At 38.6% G+C, this 24,419-nt stretch overlaps 1 protein-coding gene across 4 annotated transcripts in view; it reads right to left on the reverse strand.

Annotated features, from left to right (window-relative positions):
* The window catches only part of LOC126259893 (uncharacterized), a 526,255-nt gene that overhangs the window by 35,529 nt on the left and 466,307 nt on the right, over positions 1 to 24,419 (reverse strand). For all 4 annotated transcript variants that reach the window (XM_049956973.1, XM_049956970.1, XM_049956971.1 and 1 more), the window contains 2 exons: positions 24,123 to 24,365; positions 16,190 to 16,388 (listed from right to left, as the gene is read on the reverse strand). In XM_049956973.1, the coding sequence (XP_049812930.1) occupies positions 16,190 to 16,388; positions 24,123 to 24,365 (442 nt within the window). The remainder of the gene's footprint in view (positions 1 to 16,189; positions 16,389 to 24,122; positions 24,366 to 24,419) is intronic.

Here is a 24,419-nt window from a genome sequence, read left to right on the forward strand (position 1 = left end):
TTTTTTGTGTGTTGCTCTGTCAAAATAATCTCTCTTTCTTGTTTCCTGTTATGAACCCGGTTGTTTAAGTTGATATTTCCTGCCAGGTTTCCAGAAAGCACACACATTCATAAGTGCATAAGCTAGGAAATGTTGTTATTTTAAATTCTTTACATATTACCCTGCACGGCTCTCTAGCTGGTCATATAAGCATAATAGGCATACAACAATGATTCAGTGCTGCAACACTCATGAAGTATACTTAGCATATAACATCATTTACTTAGTTTTGTATTTAAAACTCTAGATGCTTTTCCCATCTCAAATGCACATCATCCATACACTCCGAAATTTTGTGTATGGAGCGTGTACAATAGCTCAGTTCCCCGACTCAGCTCTTATGCTGCTGCTAACTTTACAACTGATGTTACTGAAATTCATTCATGCCATTTTTTCCTTATCTATGACCAAAGTGTTGCCCATAAAACATTTTCCTGACTATTTTATCATCTTAGAAACTTTCTGCTGCAGACCATTCTCAGTGCATCCAATTATAAAAACGTTCATCTCATCGGAAAAATCACTGTATCTGCTGCCATCAAATGGTTTGGCAAATCATTAATGTAGGATGTTTGTTTTAACTTGAGACAACTAAATATCTCTAAAATGAGGCATCATACCACAAAGCTGTTCTAGGTGAAAAGTTAATATTAATAAAGGAAACATCTGCCTGTGCTACAAATGGCCATCTTCCATCCAGCCCTCTTGCATGGAAGGGGTCAACTTCACAATTTTAAATGGGAACCCACCTCTCTCCCCATTTTTACTGTGTATTCGGATTCTACGCCAAAAAATACATTTTTTACTCAAATTATTATTTCCCAATTGTGTCAAATGACACTGTAATTGACAAATAACAGGTGCATCTGTTTTTGCAATTAAGAACTGACGCATGAGGTTCTACATTTCATTTAAACCTAAATGTAAATCTTTGTGTTCCAATCATTGATATTTCTATTTGAAATTTGCTTTAGCACTGCTAATTTGATTTTATAGTACAATATGATTAGCTGTTTCAATGTATGGTTAGAAACTCATGTTTAGCACGATCCAGGATCAACGATGTGGATGTAATAGTTTTCTGGTCCCATTGGGATGACTGATATTAGTGAGTCTCCTTGCCTGTCACCATTGAAGTGCTTGATTTCCGTGAGTCCCTTCGTCTTCCCCCATTGAGGTGCTGGCTTCTCATGAGTATCCATGGCAGGTGCTCCTGTCACTATCACTTCATGGACTTTTATCTCATTTCAACGGATGTGGTAAGTCTTCCACTAGTACCCATGTAGTGGCCAGTGCAAGAGTTACAGCTGATGGATGGAAACACTTGTTGAAATCAATTACCCTGATGACAGCCAGTGAAATTAAGCGTTCTGGTGGTTTGGGGACTCGACACAATCAACCTCGTAGGGAACAGAAAACTATGTTACCAAGCAAGCAGCTTATTTGATAGAAGTGTCAATGTCTAGCCATATTATTTGTATCGTATAATCACATTTGCAACACTGAAGTAATTTCTGAAGATCAATATCAACCATAAGAACACAAAAGTCTACATTTACATCACAAATGAAATGTAAAATGAAATTTATTGGTTCTTAATTACAGAAACAGGCACACTTGATATTTGCCGACTGTAGCACCATCTACCATGGTCTGAGTAAGCCAGATATAATTTTTGGTGTAGAATCCAAATAAGCAATAAAAAGGGGGTTCCCATTTGAAAATACAAAGATGACCCCACCCACACAGGAGGGGTGGTTACAAGGTGACCAGATGTCCCCTTTACTAATATTAACTTTCCACCTGGAACATAGTTTTCATACAGTCTGTCATTTTCAAGATATTTAGTTGTCTCGTGTCAAAACAAATACACTGTATATGTCAGAAACTAATGTGGGGCCCTTGTGCACTCCATAGCAAACACAATCAACAACGAAACAGCCAGCCTGATGATAATCGTCAGCAGAAGTAACAGCAAATAGCATATGAGAGAAGAGCAATACTATTGTCATATCTGGAGAAGGATGTAGCGTAAGATAGTATCAAAGAAACCACTAAGGTAAACAGTAACAAAAAGATAGACTGCTTAGATTCTCTAACATTGCTGTACCAAAATGTTGAAGGTTTGAATAGCAAAAAAGGTGAATTAGAAGTGCTCCTAAAGGATCATCTCAAAGAAGTGTGAATGTTTTGCATCAGTGAGCACTGACTGAGGAAAACAAAAATATACAGCACTGCTGTGACAGATTTTTGAAACAAGCTGCTTCTATAAGCAAGCCTGTAGGTGTATATATGCAGAACAGTAACAAGTACTTTTTCTTTGTATTAAATGAACTTTAAATTCAATCAAATGTACAACTGTGCTGTGTGACTTCAATGCAACTTAATAAGTGTGTGCTAAAAGGATTCAATTGTGAACTTATTAAGTACAACCAACCTCCCAGTAACAGTATAAGAAACCACAATAAATGGTGAGGCCAGTGGGACAAAACTGACAAAATATTTAATGACAAATAGATATACAAACACGACAATCAGATGACAGATGCTTGGTTTTCAGCTTGCAAGACAGTTCAATTTGTGTTTCACAGTGTGATTAGTAATAACTAGAAATTAAACAACAACTGCATTGCAGGAACAGAAATTAATGAAAACAACAACAGGCTTTTCAGTTGCATGTTACAGAAAATAACTTGGGAAAAGGTATCCCAAGGTAGCATCAACAAAGTGTTTGACTCATTTTCAGCAATCAGAAGCATTGTTTGGGTTGCATTGCCATGACAGCAAATAAGAGTAACGGTAAAGTCAACAATAAAACAGCGCACAAGAAAATCATCAGAAACTCTTACAAAACTTGATACTGCATCAGACAAAAACAACTTTGAAGCATGTGTAAAAAGGTACAAGAAGGTACACAGGAAAGTTACAGTAACAGCAAAAAAGTTAGCAAATGACTCAACTGTCAAAACTCAAAAAGAAACCAATCTGGAGTACAAATAATAATGCAGATTGACATGGGTTCTTGTGTTTGGAAAGTAAATGGTGCTCTTTACTATTTTGGCACCCCTGAACATGAAAATCATATTCGTTTTTTTCCACCACTAGTTTTCTATGCACAGGTACCCCTCCTCACAACCTCCTGCAGAATATTGACTATTACCACTGGCTGCAAAACCCATGTTATGTTGTGTAATTTATCTAAATATGGCAATAGGATGGTGAAGTAGAGGGGGAGAATAAACCCAAAGATGATGTCTGTTATTACCACAGAAATCAACAGTTGATTGAGTGCAAGATCTAGAAGAAGGTGCTGATGTGAACTGTTTCCTAGTTGTGTTATTTCACTGAAGCTGTGTACAAGGTGTCAGGGAGGCAATGTGTGAATACACTAGTTACATTTTGTTACGCATGTGGAACTTGTGTGATAAGTATAAAAAGTCTTTAAATAACATATGCAGAAATATGTCTGCTTGTGTCTGTATATGTGTGGATGGATAGGTGTGTGTGCGCGAGTGTATACCTGTCCTTTTTTCCCCCTAAGGTAAGTCTTTCCGCTCCCGGGATTGGAATGACTCCTTACCTTCTCCCTTAAAACCCACATCCTTTCATCTTTCCCTCTTTCCTGACGAAGCAACCGGGGGTTGCGAAAGATCGAAATTTTTTGTGTGTGTGTGTGTTTTTTATTGTGCCTATCTACCAGCACTTTCCCGTTTGGTAAGTCATGGAATCTCTGTTTTTAATATATTTTTCCCATGTGGAATGTTTCTTTATATAAATATATATAGTTATGATAGAGGGAAACATTCCACGTAGGAAAAATATATCTAAAAACAAAGATGATGTGACTTACCAAATGAAAGTGCTGGCAGGTCGACAGACACACAAACAAACACAAACATACACACAAAATTCAAGCTTTCGTAACAAACTGTTGCCTCATCAGGAAAGAGGGAACGACAGGGAAAGACGAAAGGATGTGGGTTTTAAGGGAGAAGGTAAGGAGTCATTCCAATCCCGGGAGCGGAAAGACTTACCTTAGGGGGAAAAAAGGACGGGTATACTCTCGCACACACTCACATATCCATCCACACATATACAGACACAAGCAGACATATTTAAAGACAAAGAGTTTGGGCAGAGATGTCAGTCGAGGCAGAAGTGCAGAGGCAAAGATGTTGTTGAATGACAGGTGAGGTGTGAGTGGCGGCAACTTGAAATTAGCGGAGATTGAGGCCTGGTGGATAACAGGAAGAGAGGATATATTGAAGAGCAAGTTCCCATCTCCGGAGTTCGGATAGGTTGGTGTTAGTGGGAAGTATCCAGATAACCCGGACGGTGTAACACTGTGCCAAGATGTGCTGGCCGTGCACCAAGGCATGTTTAGCCACAGGGTGATCCTCATTACCAACAAACACTGTCTGCCTGTGTCCATTCATGCGAATGGACAGTTTGTTGCTGGTCATTCCCACATAGAATGCGTCACAGTGTAGGCAGGTCAGTTGGTAGATCACGTGGGTGCTTTCACACGTGGCTCTGCCTTTGATCGTGTACACCTTCCGGGTTACAGGACTGTAGTAGGTGGTGGTGGGAGGGTGCATGGGACAGGTTTTACACCGGGGGCGGTTACAAGGGTAGGAGCCAGAGGGTAGGGAAGGTGGTTTGGGGATTTCATAGGGATGAACTAACAGGTTACGAAGGTTAGGTGGACGGCGGAAAGACACTCTTGGTGGAGTGGGGAGGATTTCATGAAGGATGGATCTCATTTCAGGGCAGGATTTGAGGAAGTCGTATCCCTGCTGGAGAGCCACATTCAGAATCTGATCCAGTCCCGGAAAGTATCCTGTCACAAGTGGGGCACTTTTGTGGTTCTTCTGTGGGAGGTTCTGGGTTTGAGAGGATGAGGAAGTGGCTCTGGTTATTTGTTTCTCTACCAGGTCGGGAGGGTAGTTGCGGGATGCGAAAGCTGTTGTCAGGTTGTTGGTGTATATATATGTATATATATATATATATATATGTAAAAAGATGTTACTTACCGAACGAAAGCGCTGGCAGGTCATCTTTATATATATATATATATATATATATATATATATATATATATATATATATATATATATATATATACTTTAAATATGTCTGCTTGTGTCTGTATATGTGTGGATGGATATGTGTGTGTGTGCGAGTGTATACCTGTCCTTTTTTCCCCCTAAGGCAAGTCTTTCCGCTCCCAGGATTGGAATGACTCCTTACCCTCTCCCTTAAAACCCACATCCTTTCGTCTTTCCCTCTCCTTCCCTCTTTCCTGATGAGGCAACAGTTTGTTGCGAAAGCTTGAATTTTGTGTGTATGTTTGTGTTCGTTTGTGTGTCTGTCGACCTGCCAGCACTTTCATTTGGTAAGTCACATCATCTTTGTTTTTTATATATAACTAAGATGATGTGTCTTACCAAATGAAAGTGCTGGCAGGTCGACAGACACACAAACAAACACAAACATACACACAAAATTCAAGCTTACGCAACAAACTGTTGCCTCATCAGGAAAGAGGGAAGGAGAGGGAAAGACGAAAGTATGTGGGTTTTAAGGGAGAGGGTAAGGAGTCATTCCAATCCCGGGAGCGGAAAGACTTACCTTAGGGGGAAAAAAGGACGGGTATATACTCGCACACACACACACACACATATCCATCCACACATATACAGACACAAGCAGACATATTTAAAGACAAAGAGTTTGGGCAGAGATGTCAGTCGAGGTAGAAGTGCAGAGGCAAAGATATATATATAAAAACAAAGATGATGTGACTTACCGAACGAAAGCGCTGGCAGGTCGATACACACACAAACAAACACAAACACACACACAAAATTCAAGCTTTTGCAACAAACTGTTGCCTCATCAGGAAAGAGGGGAAGGAGAGGGAAAGACGAAAGGATGTGGGTTTTAAGGGAGAGGGTAAGGAGTCATTCCAATCCCGGGAGCGGAAAGACTTACCTTAGGGGGAAAAAAGGACGGGTATACACACGCGCGCGCGCACACACACACACACACACACACACACACACACACACACACACACACACATCCATCCACACATATACCCTAATTATTCCCTATGTATTGCTCACATAGAGATCGAGAGAATAAAATTAGAATAATTACTGCACACACACACGCACACACACACACACACACACACACACACACACACACACACAGAGAGAGAGGCATTCAAACAGTCATTCTTCCCACATTCCACACATGAATGGAACAGGCAGAAACCTTAATAACTAGTACAATGGGATGTACCCTCTGCCATGCACACCACAGTGGTTTGTGGAGTATTGATATAGATGTAGAAATAGAACAGCAAGCTTAGAGAAGTTTAAAAATTGTTGTGCATCATTTTCTTGGCTAGAATAAGCAGCCTGATTACAAGGAAATAATGTAAGATATGCTACAGTCATTGAAACAATTAGGATGAAGGTTCCCTAAAACTACATTTTCTAATGTCACACCTAAACAATTTCCAGGACAACTTGGCTGACACATCATAGGTATTTGCTTCTTCTAATTCACATGTCTCCCACATTACTTTTTTTGCCATTTTATTGTTCCATTTCACCTCCACCTTCCTGGAACTGCTTAATTTCACTACATAGAGATTTCAGTTATGATGATGGTAGTGGTGGTGCAAAACCAAGAAGTGCTGTATAAAAACAAGCTTCATAGTCATAAGTGCAATCAATTTAGTCATAAATTCATATTTTCATGGAAATCCCAGAAAAAAGTCAGACTATGTTAACCTGTTTAATGGACACAATGATTTTATCATAAAAAAGAAGAACTGTTGAAAGTCCCATACAAATTGCTAATTTATTTAATGAATAACATACTATTAGTGCATAAAACTTAATTTAAAACCAACATAATACAGGGTGTAACAATATCATGAAAAGGAAAGTTGCTACTCACGGTGTAGTGGAGATGCCGAGTCACAGATCGGCACAACAAAAAGACTGTCACAAATAGGCTTTCAGCCAGGCCTTTGTTGAAAAACACACACACACACACACACACACACACACACACACACACACACACACACACACACATTATTGAAGAAAGTTTTATCGTGAATTTTTATTCCATTTGTTGTGTGTTGTCATCGCTAATGGTGGCAGTAAGTGACAAATTCCACATAAACTCCTTAAGTGGATCACCTTTTTGACCTTTGATTACAATTTGGAAGTTGTCATTTTTCCAAGTGGGTAGTTAGTTTGTGGTCAAACACATGTACATTCCTGAGCAGTAGTTGCAGTAAAGTTGATACAAGATGTGGCTGCTTATACATGCGAGTCTGCCTGTGATGGGGTATGAAACAGAAGGTGGCACACAAGTTTGTAGAACAGACAGTGTCAGCTGCTGTGTAAGAGCACAAGAGCATGTGAACAACCTAACTTTTGACACTTAGCAGAGGTTTTGGGTATTTTTCTTTGAATGCTGTTAAATGTAACATAGATGCTGTAATCAGAAATACATGGCACTAAATCTACCGTGCTATGCTGCTTTGATACTCCTCAAGACTACATGAAACTTGGCATCAGGGTCTTGAGCACACCTTCAGTTGTGCACATTTTAAGCACCTTTTGAGCATATGCAACTGATGTGACATAATTGCCTTACAGGCTACATGCATAGAGATTTAATAAACAACGTGCACGGTTCACAGTAGGCACAGCTAGCCCTCACCACTCAACTAGAAGTTTACATCAATGCCACCAGGTGGAGACTCCTCAGTTCACTCTCTATGTAGTAAAATTAGATCAAATGTCTGTATATGTTATAGTTACACTGACAGAAAAACCAATTTTGTGGATTTATGAATGAGTTATAATATATTAAGTTTTGACTTTTATCACATAGTAATCCATTTGAGGCACTGAGAACGATAAAGCACAATGTCATCAATTCTGAGATTTTAGCATTTATTCATGCCTCTGAAATCTGTCGATCTTACAGTGAGTCAGGTTTATCTGTGATGTAGGCCCACACTGTATATATAAACAATCACAAAAAGCTGTTTCTCTGGTTTGTCTGATATTCACTTAAATGTGGGATCGATAGCAGTGTGCTTTTGATCCTTATGATTTTCAGCGCCTCATTTGTATTCTAATCAAGTGACCATACTGGTAGACATTACTACCTGAATTTAATCACTTCAACAAATGGCAGTTTGAGTTGGTTCTTTACTGTGCTGGAACCGGCTTTCATGTGCAGTGTCAACGTGAACTCTGTTGAATCTGTTTATGCTAACAGAAAAGAAAATTACCAGGATAACTTAATTGCAAAGGAACTAAGGTCTCTCTGACCGGTCCGTTGACTCAGAAAGTGACGATATCTGAAATTGTGCCTACAAATGAACATTTAATGAAGAAGTTTATAATAAGCGTAAGTAGTTGTGTAGGTGCAACATAAGATTGTCCTGGAAGTTAATTTGTGGACTAATACATATGTTAAGGATCTTACACATTTGTTAAAAAAAAAAACACGAAACCTGCCATTACACAAAAATGCAAAATGGGGAGTAGCGAAAGCTTAAACATTATTTCGTTATTGCCCTAAACTGTTCTTACTTACATACAAAACAACAAAATTCCACATAAGAATTCTTTCTTTTCAAACAAGTTATGCATATTGTTGTTATTATTATTATTGTTATTATTATTATTATTATTATTATTGGCAGCGGCTGTAGGTTTATCACCTTGTTAATAAGCAAACTGCTATACAGAAGATGCTAGTAACTCCACACTCTCAAATTTATGTGGATCTAAAAATTTGTGAACACCCAGGATGTATAATCATGGGCAGCCACTGGGAACAGGTCTTGCACCGAGTGCAGCACTGCAGTGGTTAGCACACTGGACTTGCATTTGGGAGGACAATGGTTCAAACCTGCGTCTGGCCATCCAGATTTATGTTTTCCATGATTTCCCCAAATCACTTCAGGCAAATGGCGGGATGGTTCCTTTGAAAGGGCACAGACGAATTCCTTCCCCCTCCTTCCCTGATCTGATCGGAGCAAAGACCTCACTGTTTGGTCCCCTCCACCAAATCAACCAACCAACCAACCAACTAACCAACCAAACAACCAACAGGTCTTGCACCTGGTTCTTCCACGGGAACATTATACATGGAACAGGGGGTTAGAAGTGGGAGAGTACAATAAGAGATATTCAAAGCCCTGGGGTAGGATATGATTTAGTTGTTCTAGTCCTGGGACTAGTGATTGACAAACAGGTTGCTCCTCTGTGACTGATCAACATGATGCATTATTAGATGTGTTCAGAGACATGTCGTGGAAGGGTTGTTTTGGCCGGTATTAAGAGGTTACGTCCAGTCTGTTATGGCCTTGACAAGACCTCTCAAGCATGCTCACCATGCATAAATCAAATATGTCTTCAATGAACATGAACCAAATGACGCATCTATGGTTTTTTGTGGCTAAAAAAGATTTCCCAAGATGGTCTATCAACAAGTTGTCATCGCATAGATCCATTCAAGTGTTCCCTGATTACAATCTGAGGAATTTGTTGATAGGTGGTGACGTTTGGACTCAGCTTGGGACTGGGAGAAGCCATTTTCAACAGTAGTGGGACCACATGTATTGGAGAGTTTCATTTGGAGAGAAGGGGCACCCGCAGTTAGTGTCTTCGATGAAGGAGGATAGGCTACAGGCAATAGGTTGAAGGCTTTAACTACATGAGAGTAGAATCTTTCAGTGAGAGTGCAGTAACCAGTCGTAATAGGATATCATGGGTGGTTCAGCTTATGGCTCTTGGGAAGCATGGAAAAAATGGTTGCCTAGGGTGGTTGGAGAGGGATAGATTCTCTTGACTTTAATCAGTTGATATTCCACATTTCACAATTCAAGTATGAAAAATGTTGATTGTTCAGACAGCCTGCAATCTGTTTCTGGCGACATTTTCTAAACAGAAACATTGTTATGTGAAACATGGACCCAAAATACCATTTCTGATAGCAGGGTTATGAGCAAGAACATTTCAAATGAAAGCATATTTCTTAAGCACACACAAAAGTACAGATAGACCTCCCCAAACAGCTGTGCATGCTGAAGCACTGCTTCTGGGACAAGGAGGTGTGCTGGTGCCAGATTGAATGTGTCCACTGGATTAACAACTAGGGTCGATGGCCGGCCAGCTTGGGTGCGGTTTCTAGGTGGTTTCCCACATCCCACTAGGTGAATATCAGGCTGATACTGATACCCACCTCAGTTACATGATTTGCAAACATTTTGCTCACTTTCACATAAATGACACCATATGCAGACAATCTGGGTTCACATTCTCTGGCCTGGGGAGTAATGGAGTGGCGACAGAAGGGTACCTGCCCACCCTTTAAATTAACCATGACAAATCTGTTAATAAATGTGCTGGCCCTATGCCAATGCAGGACAAAGGCACAAGAAAAAGATGATTTCCCAAGATGGTCTATCAACAATCTCATGAAAGTAGAGATGAAACTGAAATGCCTGCCTCAGGATGACACATTGTCAATTTAAGGTGTTGAATCAGGTGGTCTATCACACTCTGCATAGACTAAATGGCATAACTCTGAACTCAGAGAGGCTGTCAAGTGTTATGAAACCTCATCAGCTTGCATCTGTCAGTAGCCAGACTGTATAACCATATTACAGAAATACTTCACTCCCATCAGGCAGCCTGATGCGCCATTAAATTGTGAAAATGGGTCTACAGCCTTTTTGGTGATTTTATTAGGTCAATGATAATTGATACAGAAGAGCCATGTGCCATATTTCTTCTTCACAAGGATCACAAGGGAGGATCAACGTCTAACAGAAAGTTCCATCGGAGGATAACACTAAGGCCAAATTCTGGTAAAATGACAAATTCGAAGGGCTGTGTTCTATACTTTATAGTTGCTCTAAAACCACGGGTTCCCATTGGTTGGATGAATTTTCCATTTACAATCATCAGTACAATGGTATTCAAATCTCAGAACACTGTCTTTTTCACCTGGCATCAATAAACATCCATTACCACAGAAAATGATTCCCTACCATCCACTAGTGCCTAAATAGATTGGTTCTTGATGAGAAATGTGATTTCCTGTCATCTTGACAACTGTTATCCAAGGAGGATTTTCATCTGTAGCTACCTCACCCTCATAAGATAGTAAAAAACGTTTTCTGACAGATCAGTGTTATTTATTAATAAAACTGTTGCATTCTTGAGCCCAGTGGTTCTTAGTATACAGTCAGGGGACTCGGCTGACACCAGCATTCTATATACTATTATACACAGTACCATCACCAATAAATATCAGTTTCATTGCAATACCCAGACCATGTATAAATACTGATGAAGAGTCATCTTTTGACATTTTACACATGCGTCTAGTATGAACACACACATGTTTATCAATAAAGAAATCGGTGGATTGGTCGGTCCTTGTGGGAGCCCATGAAAGTGGTTTTCCTGATTTTGGCAAGTAGATCAGTGGGTGGAATCTCTGTATGGTGGTGGTGGTGGTGGTGGTGGTGAACAATGGCATGATGTTGGAGAGTAATCTCTACCAGGGGGTATGGCAATGGGCTTCACCTCGCAGGCTGGCTGTAGTTATCAGCAGTTGACTCATGTGTGGAATTACTCTGTTGTTTGATGTTGTGCAGTGTATTAGTCATCAAACACCTTTCTTCTTTCTTTACAGAAGCATATGACATGAACTTTGTGTCCCAATGGAAACTTACTGGTATGTTGTCCTCTTTCCTGAAAACGTCCTTTTTTCTACGTAGTGATCAAATTGATGGGGAATCAGTTTTATCTGCATCATCGAGAACTTTGGATGTTTCCTGACAGTTGCAGCACATGTTCAGGGTCTCCATTTCCATTGTTCAGTGTTGGCTTACCTTGTAGAAATCAGTGGCACATAATGCTGATCATCATCTTGTTGTGGCTGGGTTCAACAGTCAACACTAATCTAGCCATCTGGGTTGGATATTAAAAGATGTCATAAATACTTGTAACTCTTCTCTTACTATTTTTCATGTAGTTTAGTATGATTTTTTGCCTGTTCTATGGATTGTGTTCATGACAACTCACAATGATTTGGAATGTGACAGTAAGTTTACAAATAAAATGTTTTCTCTTTGAAATTATTCCTTATTTCTAGCCCATTACATGAATGGATTTTGTAATCTAAAACAAAATTTGATAAATGTGACACATCCACAAAATAACTATCTATTTAGGCAGTGAAGTGACGTCCTGATGGTCTTCTATGACTGCCTTGGGTATAAGATTCAGAAGTCTGTTTATCATCGTTTGGCATACTCTTGTGGTGCATTACCTTGATGTGATTGAACCACTTGATGAAGTCCTCTGTTGTAGTGACACCTTTCAAAAAATGCACTTGATAAATGGCCTCTGTCACACACTTCAATTCAGTAGGTGTGATAGTTTGTTGGCTTCTGTAATACTGGAGTTCATAATGCGGCAGAGTGCCAAAACACTCTGCATATATAATTGTACTGTTTCCCCCTGGCATAGGGTTCTGTTCTTCAGTTATTCAGCTAAGCAAACCTGTACTGGTTGTCGTCACGTTTTCTTAATTCCTGCCTGAAAGTTGTCCCAGCTCTTCTGCATTTCCTCACTGTTTTTGAACCAATGCACAACTGTGCCATCCAAGTAGAAGTAGACATTGGTTAGGAACACTGTGTCATCTCAGCTGTCATATTTAGAGACACGGTTGATTCCCTTTAGACCTTTCATCAAACCCTGACTTACTGCTTTTGAAAACACTTCTAGGTGCCTTATGTGCATCTGACTCACTGACACTTTTGTATTAATTGATACCTTTATGGTTTGGTGCATAGGAAGACTGTACTACTTGTGCTCTGGTAGGTGCCTGTGAAGCACATGTCTTTTGCACAGCCTTATTAACGCCATGGTAATGTCAATATCCAAGTTCCCTGACACTTTCACCACACTATGTCATGTACAATCTGGAATCAAATACCAATCATGTGTATACACCTACTTATACGTACATACAATGTTCTAGTTGCACATAGGACAATTGGCTCTTTCTGTCAGAGACAGCCATCTTAGTGAAGTCATGGAAGAATCTGATATCAGTGGCAAGACAGACAGATTTAATATCTGCTTCTGGAAACTCAAGTAAATGTATGTAATGATAACATCACAATCTTTAAAATGCCAATGCTTTTTGCTTTATATCCAACAAAAAGGACAGCTTTCCTCAATGATGCAAACAGAAAGGAAAACTTATTTCCGAACATATAGTAAAGTTGCATGTTACCTGAACTAAATAGCATCTAAATTAAATATGTCCTAGAACTTGATGGAGAACCCCAATTTTAACACAATTACTGAGGTTCTCTAAGTCATGTCACTCTTTAGCATTGTGTCAAACCTGCTATAGGTCACCCAGTTGCTAGTTCTCATACAAAACAATTTCTTTCTCTGAGGACTTTTCAAAGACTGTTTTACTACCATTTAACAACTTTTTCACAGGTGTTGCTGATAATATGTTACAATCAAACTTTAAGAGCACCCAGGCAAATGAGTATAAAATAAGTGCATGTAGAGGATCAATGTACACCAGTTCTGTTTCACAAGATGAAGTAGCTAAAGCAATAAAACGACTAAAAAATTCCAAATCGGCAGGTATTGATGGTATAACTGCAACAATGTTAAAGAAGAGTGCATCAAACCTAATTGAAGTACTCACACACTTATGCGACTGCTCACTTCAGGCAGGCACTTTCCCCGATGTGTTGAAAACATCAAAAGTTATTCCTGCATATAAAAAAGGGGATAAAGACAATGTAAATAACTACAGACCCATCACAATTTCCTCCTGCATCTCTAAAGTACTGGAAAAAGTTATGTATGAGAAACTTACGAAATTTATAAATAAAAACAGCATCCTATGTAATGAACAACATGGATTCAGAAACAAGAGGTCAACGACAACTGCTGTCTATGAGTGCATCAGTTCCATCCTAAACCTGATGGACAAAAAACAGGAAACAATAGGAGTCTTTATTGACTTGTCAAAAGCTTTTGACATGGTGGACCATAAAATTCTGCTATCAAAGCTAGAAAGATATGGTATTCGAGGTCTGTCCAACAAGTGGATCAGTTCCTTCCTGACTAATCGTATGCAGGCAATGTGTATCAAGCACACAAATATTGAACTAAAAACTGTATCTAATCACTTATCTGACTATAAACAAATTAAATGTGGTGTACCCCAAGGATCAGTATTGGGACCCCATCTGTTTCTTCTGTACATAAATGATCTAAGCTTAAATCTTGATGCACACAAAACAATCATATTTGCAGATGACACCACGATTCTACTAAAAGGAGACGACAATGAACAGTTACAGCAGACAGTAAACACGGTCACGAAACAACTTAGCAGCTGGGCACAGAGTAATCAGCTTGTAATAAACAGTAAGAAAACCATTGCTCTAAAATTCCACAATGTTCCTAACAAGGACATGTTTATCCCATCAGTCTCCATCAATGACGAACCAGTTGGTAACAATACTGAAACCAAATTTTTAGGACTTTGGCTGCAGAGTAACATCAGATGGAATAAGCGTATTGAATATCTCAATGCAGAACTGAGCAAAACATGTTACCTTCTTTGTTCATTAAAATCATGCTGTAGTGAGAAAACATTATTTAATGCATATCATGCGTACTTTTCATTCTCGTCTTAGATATGGGGTCACCTTCTGGGGAAACTCTAAAAACAGCTAATAGCACTTTTAAACTACAAAAAATGGCCATTAGAATCTTGTTTGGGTGCAAGCCTAGAGACTCTTTTAAACCCCTGTTTAAGAAATCTGGTATTCCTCCATTACCATGTGTATACATTATGGAAACCCTTTTGTTCTTTAAATTAAATGTAATAGGCAAGGACCAGAGACTGCAAAAAAACTGTGATATACATGAACACTTTACCAGACAAAACAGAAACTTACACATGACTCAAATCAGCACAGCACTGTGCCAAAAAGGTACTTTTCACATGGGAGTTAAGCTTTATAACAAACTTCCTGAAAACATAAAAGCTATCACTGAGGTCAATACATTTGGAAAATCTCTTAAGTCATATTTACAGCAGCACTGCTTTTACTCCATTGAACAATATTTAAATTTATGAAATGTGTTATGTAAATACTTACCTATAAAGTGTATTATTGTAACCTTAAATGTGTATGCCTTGTAATGACTTTCAGCCTGTATATTTATAACTTGACTTGTCCAATGTCTTATGCATAAGCTGCTATGTAGACAACAGGACCAATAAAAAATACAATACAATACAATACAATTTGTGACAATGGGACAGCAACTTTATGATCAGATACTACATGCTGTACATGCTATTAGTGTGGACTTGTTACACAGTGTCAGAGATTAATTTGTTATGAGAATATTTTCTGCGTGACTCATGGAGCACACAAAAAATTCAACTCACATGCCAAAACTTTAGTAGTAACCACCGCTGACAGTGTACAATATAATCACAATATATGGGTAACCATGTCATTTTTGGGTATATATGAGGTGACAATTCTGAGAAACAATGGCCATCTCAGATTTCTACAGTGACTATGATTTTCATAATGCAGTTGCAGTCAGCAAAACAGAACTGCAAACTGTAAGTGAAGATAAGGATTTGCAAGAAGATGAAGCCTATAAGAAATATGTAGCATAATCGTTACTATGCACAAATCAGAAACAATGTAGCACATCTCTAAATTACATTAATTATATTAGAAAAAAGTGTAGGTGACCATGAATTCTACAGAGGATACCTTAAGAAAGCCATGATGTGCTTAGGAAAATATGTTTCAGTTACCTCACAGATTTACAAGTCTGTCCCATTATATCTTGTAGCTTATAAAAAATATTGCAAATTGACTAGATATCTAATTTTATGCAGAAACTAGATTATGATATTTCAATGTAGCAAAATCTGTTTATATTAACTAGGCCACAATTTATATTGTTTATGAAAAATGCACCACAACAAAGATATATTACATGAGGCATGCAATTACCTATATCTCTGCTGCTTTCATTTCTACGAAACAGCTTTGTAAGCATGTTGAGCACAGAATTTTTTCGGCTTGTTCGAGGCCCAGAGAAACTGCTGGATATAGAACCTGCAGACCCACTCTTCAGACGAATCATTCTTGTCATTTTCACTGGCTGGGTCTCTGTTCTTGATCCAGAATCTCCTTGTATGTCACCATCAAGCTAAAATGAAAATTGAGACCAAATACTTAATCAATGTATTGTAAAGTCATCTATTTACGCTATCCAAACAATATGGAAGTATTGAACGAAATAAATAGTTAAATTTCATGGTAATGCATACTGCTTTCTTTTTTTAAGTTTTCATAAGTTAGCAGTCTTTTTGGCACAGATTACAGCACAAACACAAGAGCAAATTCTCTCTAACTTCTCCACTAATCAAACATTGTAACCTTATGCTATTTGGATTTTTCATATTTATAGTTTTAGTTAAAACACAAAGAACATATTTTAAATGGTGCACTTTTTTTTAGGTATAACCTCAATGCAATAATATATATATATATATATATATATATATATATATATATATATATTGCTTGTGTCTGTATGTGTGGATGGATATGCGTGTGTGTGCGAGTGTATACCTGTCCTTTTTTCCCCCTAAGGTAAGTCTTTCCGCTCCCGGGATTGGAATGACTCCTTACCCTCTCCCTTAAAACCCACATCCTTTCGTCTTTCCCTCTCCTTCCCTCTTTCCTGATGAGGCAACAGTTTGTTGCGAAAGCTTGAATTTTGTGTGTATATTTGTGTTTGTTTGTGTGTCTATCGACCTGCCAGCGCTTTTGTTTGGTAAGTCTCATCATCTTTCTTTTTAGATATATTTTTTCCACGTGGAATGTTTCCCTCTGTTATATATATATATATATATATATATATATATATATATATATATATATATATATATATATATATATAAACATTCCACGTGGAATGTGGAAAAAATATATATCTAAAAAGAAAGATGATGAGACTTACCAAACAAAAGCGCTGGCAGGTCGATAGACACACAAACAAACACAAATATACACACAAAATTCAAGCTTTCGCAACAAACTGTTGTCTCATCAGGAAAGAGGGAAGGAGAGGGAAAGACGAAAGGATGTGGGTTTTAAGGGAGAGGGTAAGGAGTCATTCCAATCCCGGGAGCGGAAAGACTTACCTTAGGGGGAAATATGTCTGCTTGTGTCTGTATGTGTGGATGGATATGTGTGTGTGTGCGCGAGTGATACCTGTCCTTTTTTCCCCCTAAGGTAAGTCTTTCCGCTCCCGGGATTGGAATGACTCCTTACCCTCTCCCTTAAAACCCACATCCTTTCGTCTTTCCCTCTCCTTCCCTCTTTCCTGATGAGGCAACAGTTTGTTGCGAAAGCTTGAATTTTGTGTGTATATTTGTGTTTGTTTGTGTGTCTATCGACCTGCCAGCGCTTTTGTTTGGTAAGTCTCATCATCTTTCTTTATATATATATATATATATATATATATATATATATATATATATATATATATATATATATATATATATATATATATATATATTGAACTTGACTCACTCCACATCCATGAAAGCTTTTCTTCATGATGTGATCTACCGAACATAAGTGAGAATGAAACAATGAATTAACTAGTTTGAATGAACAAGTTTCACTGGTCATAAATATGGAAATGTGGCATTCATGACTCACTATATGCCACATAAGAAATTCACTGTGATAAACAGGCTAAAAACTTCCTTCTGTAGCTAACACTGGTAACACATTCTAGCATCATGGTACCTGATCCAGAGGTCAGTGCGAGCATAGAAGAAATTTTCATCATCAGAACCTGGCTGACATGGTTTGCATTTTCCAAAACAACAAGATACATGCCAATTTCCTGAATAAAATGCTGAACTCTCCACAATTATTCATCATGTGAAGAAATGGGCTACTCTAGTGATTCATTTGTAAAGTAATGATACTGAGTTTGGTGGCACCCTAGATGCTATTTGAGAGGAGCAGGTTATACAGTAGTACTTGGTTCGAGTGTCTCCTTTCTCTCACACGTGATGCAACCAAGATAGTATTTTGTCCATCTTCAGCACCTATAGTCATATACAGGGTGAGTCACCTAACATTACCGCTGGATATATTTCGTAAACCACATCAAATACTGACGAATCGATTCCACAGACCGAACGTAAGGAGAGGGGCTAGTGTAATTGGTTAATACAAATCATAAAAAAATGCACGGAAGTATGTTTTTTAACACAAACCTACGTTTTTTTTTTTTTTAATGGAACCCCGTTAGTTTTGTTAGCACATCTGAACATATAAACAAATACGTAATCAGTGGCGTTTGTTGCATTGTAAAATGTCAGTTACATCCGGAGATATTGTAACCTAAAGTTGACACTTGAGTACCACCCCTCCGCTGTTCGATCGTGTGTATCTGAGAGCACCGAATTACATAGGGATCCAAAGGGAACGGTGATGGACCTTAGGTACAGAAGAGACTGGAACAGCACATTACATCCACATGCTAACACCTTTTTATTGGTCTTTTTCACTGATGCACATGTACATTACCATGAGGGATGAGGTACACACACACACGTGGTTTCCGTTTTCAATTACAGAGTGGAATAGAGTGTGTCCTGACATGTCAGGCCAACAGATGTTCAATGTGGTGTCCATCATTTGCTGCACACAGTTGCAATCTCTAGCGTAATGAATGTCGTACACGCCGCAGTACATCTGGTGTAATGTCGCCGCAGGCTGCCACAATACGTTGTTTCATATCCTCTGGGGTTGTAGGCACATCACGGTACATATTCTCCTTTAACGTGCCCCACAGAAAGAAGTCCAGAGGTGTAAGATCAGGAGAACGGACTGGCCAATTTATGCGTCCTCCATGTCCTATGAAACGCCCGTCAAACATCCTGTCAAGGGTCAGCCTAGTGTTAATTGCAGAATGTGCAGGTGCACCATCATGCTGATACCACATACGTCAACGCGTTTCCAGTGGGACATTTTCGATCAACGTTGGCAGATCATTCTGTAGAAACGCAATGTATGTTGCAGCTGTTTGGGCCCCTGCAATGAAGTGAGGACCAATGAGGTGGTCGCCAATGATTCCGCACCATACATTTACAGTCCACAGTCGCTGTCGCTCTACCTGTCTGAGCCAGCGAGGATTGTCCATGGACCAGTAATGCATGTTCCGTAGATTCACTGCCCCGTAGTTTGTGAAACCCGCTTCATCAGTAAACAGGTAGAACTGCAACGCATTCTCTGTTAATGCCCATTGACAGAATTGCACTCGATGATTAAAGTCATCACCATGTAATTGCTGATGTAGCGACACATGAAACGGGTGAAAGCGGTGACGATGCAGTATGTGCACGACACTACTTTGACTCAGTCCACCGGCTCTCGCAATGTCCCGTGAACTCATGTGGGTTCATGGCAACAGCAGCTAACACACCAACTGCACCCGCTTCTCCTGTGACGGGCCTGTTACGGACCCGTTTGCATGCTACAACCATACCTGTTGCATACAGTTGGCGGTAGATGTTTTGCAATGTGCGGCACGTTGGATGCTCTCTGTCCGGGTACCGTTCTGCATACACCCTGCAGGTTTCAGCTGCATTTCGTCGACACCTGCCATAGATGAGTATCATCTCTGCCTTCTCAGAGTTCGAATACACCATGGTCACAGTTCCTACAACACTACACTATCACAGACGTTTGGTAACACAGTGTACTACAGTTGGTCTGCGTGCGGAGACGAATGCAGAATAACAATAGCAGCAAGTGCTACATGCTAGACCAAACCACAACAGTGCATTACAGCCACACTCGTAAACACGGTCGTCATCGTAAACCTGTCCCTGCAGATGCTGCTCGCCGACCGTGACCCGTGTTTGTTACAACACGCAACTGAACGTCGGAGGTTTCAAGCGTCAACTTTAGGTTACAACATCTCCAGATGTAATTAACATTTTACAATGCAACAAATGGCACTGATTACGTATTTGTTTATATGTTCAGATGTGCTAACAAAACTAACGTGGTTCCATTTTAAAAAACATAGGTTTGTGATTAAAAACATACTTCCGTGCACTTTTGTATGGTTTGTGTTAAACAATTACACTAGCCCCTCTCCTCACGTTCGGTCTGTGGAATCGGTCCGTCAGTATTTGATGTGGTTTACGAAATATATCCAGCGGTAATGTTAGGTGACTCACCCTGTATAATGAAATAATAAGCAACCAGTTGCATAAAAGAAATTCAATTTATTTATTGGTTTCGATCACTCAGTGCCCTTCTTTAGATCGATATGCCTATCACATTATTTATGAGTGTCATTGCCATGGTCATGCAGATCACAGTGTCTGCACTTCTTTGTATTGGTTTTATGCAGACACTATGAACTACATGAGCATGGCATTTTGCTATATGCACTTTATTATTAACACTTACAAATAAGAGGGGCACTAAAGGCCTGAAACTGGTGAAGAAATTAAATTTCTTTTATGCAACTGGTTGCTTATTATTTCATTATGTACAACCAAGCTAGCATATACTACTTGCACTAATAACTTTTTCCCTGTCTTATTCGACAGAATAACAGCTTGAAAAATATATGAAAACAAGAGATCAATTTCTGCTTCTTCATTTGCTGACCTTTTACATATCACTAATTCATAAGTAGGCACTCTGAATCTGTGCCACATAACAGTAAGTCTTATTTATGAGTCCCACATTTACACACGTTGGATTTATTGAGACAAACTACAGAAAAGTGTGTATTTCTTCTCAAATTTTCTTTGATCCATTTCTATAAATGACTAGGATGTGACTCCATATTCTAACATTTTCCCCCTTCCAGATTTGGTCAAACTATGGACTGCATTGAACTTAAGGCTTCCTAGCCTTTCTTTTCCTTCTCCCAAGCACCTCTTCATTCTTTCACTTCTTTTCTTTCTCTCCAACACTGAAATGTAATGTATAGACTTCCCAATTAGTGGTTTCTCATGGAATGATTTTATGCTGTTTAAGTCAACGGTTACTGAATTATTCTGTGTTCTGGATATTTCTAGAATAATATCAATTTCTTGTACATCTCTTTTGACCTCTTTTATTCACTTACAAGTAGACTTCAATGACGAGCTTTACATTTCCTTAACTGGAACTTCATAGTTCAATTATATTATTAACAGTAATATGCCTCTTTTTGGCTTCACTTAATAAGAATAAGGGTATTTTATTTACCAATCTACCAGGTCAAAACTGACTGTAATATTTCACTTCTTATTCTATTTAAGGTTGATTGATTATATCAATACTTTTTGAATGCAACCCAAATGTTATAGTTAACTACATCTAATTTAAGATCTTTTTTTCATGTCAGTTTTTGTCCATTCTTACTTTGTGTCCCTAAAATTTCAACCATTGTTATCACATTGTGTCTGATTTTTTTGGTGTATTTGTAGAGCTCCTCATTTTTCCTATTCTTCCAAGTTTCATCAGTAGACTTCTGTGGTCCCTAAAGAGAACCTCATTTCCTTCTTTTCAAGTTCCTCCAACTGTCCCTTTTTATTTAAAACAAGACAGTCCAAAGCATAGAGTTCTTCTGGTTTCGTAACCGAACTGTAGCACCTCATTTTGGCCATGCAGGATATCACTCTTTTGTTTTACTTGTTCTGTCTGTCTGTAAGCAAAGTCTAATTTTCTGGCTCTTCTCCGACTGCCTCTTTACTCTGCCCCTTGTGTTGGATCTACACTCCCAAGTATTTTAATTTATCTGTCCTTTAATCTTCCCATATTTTACCTCCAAGTATTTTGCACCTTGGCTTCTGTGTTTCATATATTTTATCTTTTCATATAAGACTGAGATTTCAAACAAGATCTCCAGCATTCTTCGTGCACCCTTCTACTTTTTGGATAAAAGGGCAAGGTCATTGGCAAAAGCTAAACACCTGATTTCCAGCTTATTTCCTTTCTCCCCAAGGTGTATTTTGATTATTTCTTCCAACTTCAGAGTTTCTTCCCACAATTTCATTATTTTCTCCAAGGTGATACAGAAAATAAATGGAGATGGCCCGTCTCCTTGACTGACTCTCATCTTTGTTTCAAAGGGCTCTGTGATTTCTCTAAAAATCTTAACTTACATGATAGTGTCAACCATAGCTTGCTTTGCAATTTTCCCTTGCTTTTCTATCAATTCAGAATTCCTCTGAAACTCTAAATAAACCATGTTTTTAATTTGAGTTGCACACTTTTTTGTAGTTGACAAAAATTACTATTATGTTGTGGCTTCTTATTGATAACAAAGTTGAATATCTATACCATGCATGACCAGTCGTTTCAGGAAGCAGCTTTACATTCTCCGATGAGGTGATAGTGTTCAGATATTCTCATCAGGACTTTGGAGGGTATCTTATAAACAACTGAGATCAAGGAGATTCCTCTGCAGTCATTTGTATCAATTTGGTTACCTTTCTTATGGAGTGGATGTGTAAGTGCACATTTCCAGCCTTTGGTATCTTTCTAGTTTTCAGGTAAAGCATTCCATCTGCAGTGACGCCCTCCAGTCTTCAACATCTGCTGCAACACCATCTTCACTTGATTTTTATTATCCTCAAGCTCCTTGATTACCTGTCTGATTTCACCTAGGTTTCGTGGCATGGAACCGAAATTATTGTGGATTTGTTTCTAGTTATCTAGGCTTTCACAAGACTCTTCACAATTTAGCTGCACTTTAAGTAGTTTGCCAAGAGCTGATTGCGTTCTTTGTCATTATTATCTATGCTTCCATCTGTTCACCTTTAGCACAGGCTTTGTCATTGATACCCTTGTAGTAGTTCTTCGATGGTTCTGTAAAATTCCATGATGTTCTTTTTGAACTCTCCTTCCACCTTTTCCACTCCCGTTGTTTCTTTCCTTCCATTCTTGAAGTCTTCCCATTTTTCCTCTGTCTTGTCAGAGTCCCACCTCTTCCAGGATTTTAATCTTCTTTCAAGTGTTTCATCATAACTTTTATTCCACCACCTGGGTTTTTGGATGCCTTAGCTGATTATTCTTTGATTTCTTCACAGCTGTACATCTCTGTATTAGACACATTATTGAGGTACTTATCTTTGTTTTGTTCAGTGACCCTGTGTTGATTCTAGGTTTCTTGTTATCTTCAGCTTTGGTCTGTTTGGATGAAAAATTTAATATGAATAACATCAATGGAACACTGTGTTCTGTAAATCCCATCTTGATGTAAGCCTAAAAGGATGTGGAATGAGTTAAGTAAAATATTATAAAGGAAGGCACACAACAGTAAAGGGAGACAGCTGCTGAAACTTTTTTCTTAATATTAGAACAACAAATGGAAGTAGATAATATTAATCCACAAGTAAGTGACTTGCGAATAAATAAAACATTCTGACAGTAGAATGCTTGACAGCGACATCTGTCTGTGTGTCTTATTTAAACTATCAGCTAGAATAGGGAGGGAAAGCCCTTGTTCCCTTGTACTTTCTACCACAGTTGTTTGCCTATTTGATGATTAAATGTAAAAAAAAAAAAAAAAAAAAAAAAAAAATCGAAGTAACACTGCCTTTCTATGAAATTTGAAATTCACAAAACTTTTATTGTAGAAAACACACTGGAAAAATGAAGTTATTGCCATAAAATGTCACTGCCTGTACAACTATGTTATTGTAGTAATGAAAAATGGAATTAGATCTCTGATTTTCACAACTTACTTCAGCTTTACTCCAAGTATCACAGTAATATAACATGATCCAAATCATGTTTCCCTAGTCATGTGCAATATGTGATTATAATTATGTAAGGCTACAAAAGATCAGTTACTATTCAATAATTTCCAAATGTGTTTTTAATGGCTACTGCAGATATTCACCTCCATATCTCCCATTTCATCCCTTTCGTCTTGGGGCTCTTCTACAACAGTCTCCAGAGGCATGAATTCTGCCTGATCAAGAGAAACCTCAACATTTTCAGCAGAATGAGGTGGTGGCCCAGTCTGGTACTGCTTTGCAGCTGCAGTGTAAGGCAGTTCTGCTGGGAACACTTCATCCCAGTACTGATCTTTCACCATTTCTGGATGCTCTTGGTGCATCTCATCAACAATAACATATGAAACCTGTTTGAGAAAAAGCACATCTCAGCAATTTACAAACTATCATTTTGTAAATGT

This window comes from Schistocerca nitens, chromosome 5 (assembly GCF_023898315.1).
Source record: "Schistocerca nitens isolate TAMUIC-IGC-003100 chromosome 5, iqSchNite1.1, whole genome shotgun sequence".
In the NCBI taxonomy this organism is placed as follows: Eukaryota; Metazoa; Arthropoda; class Insecta; order Orthoptera; family Acrididae; genus Schistocerca; species Schistocerca nitens.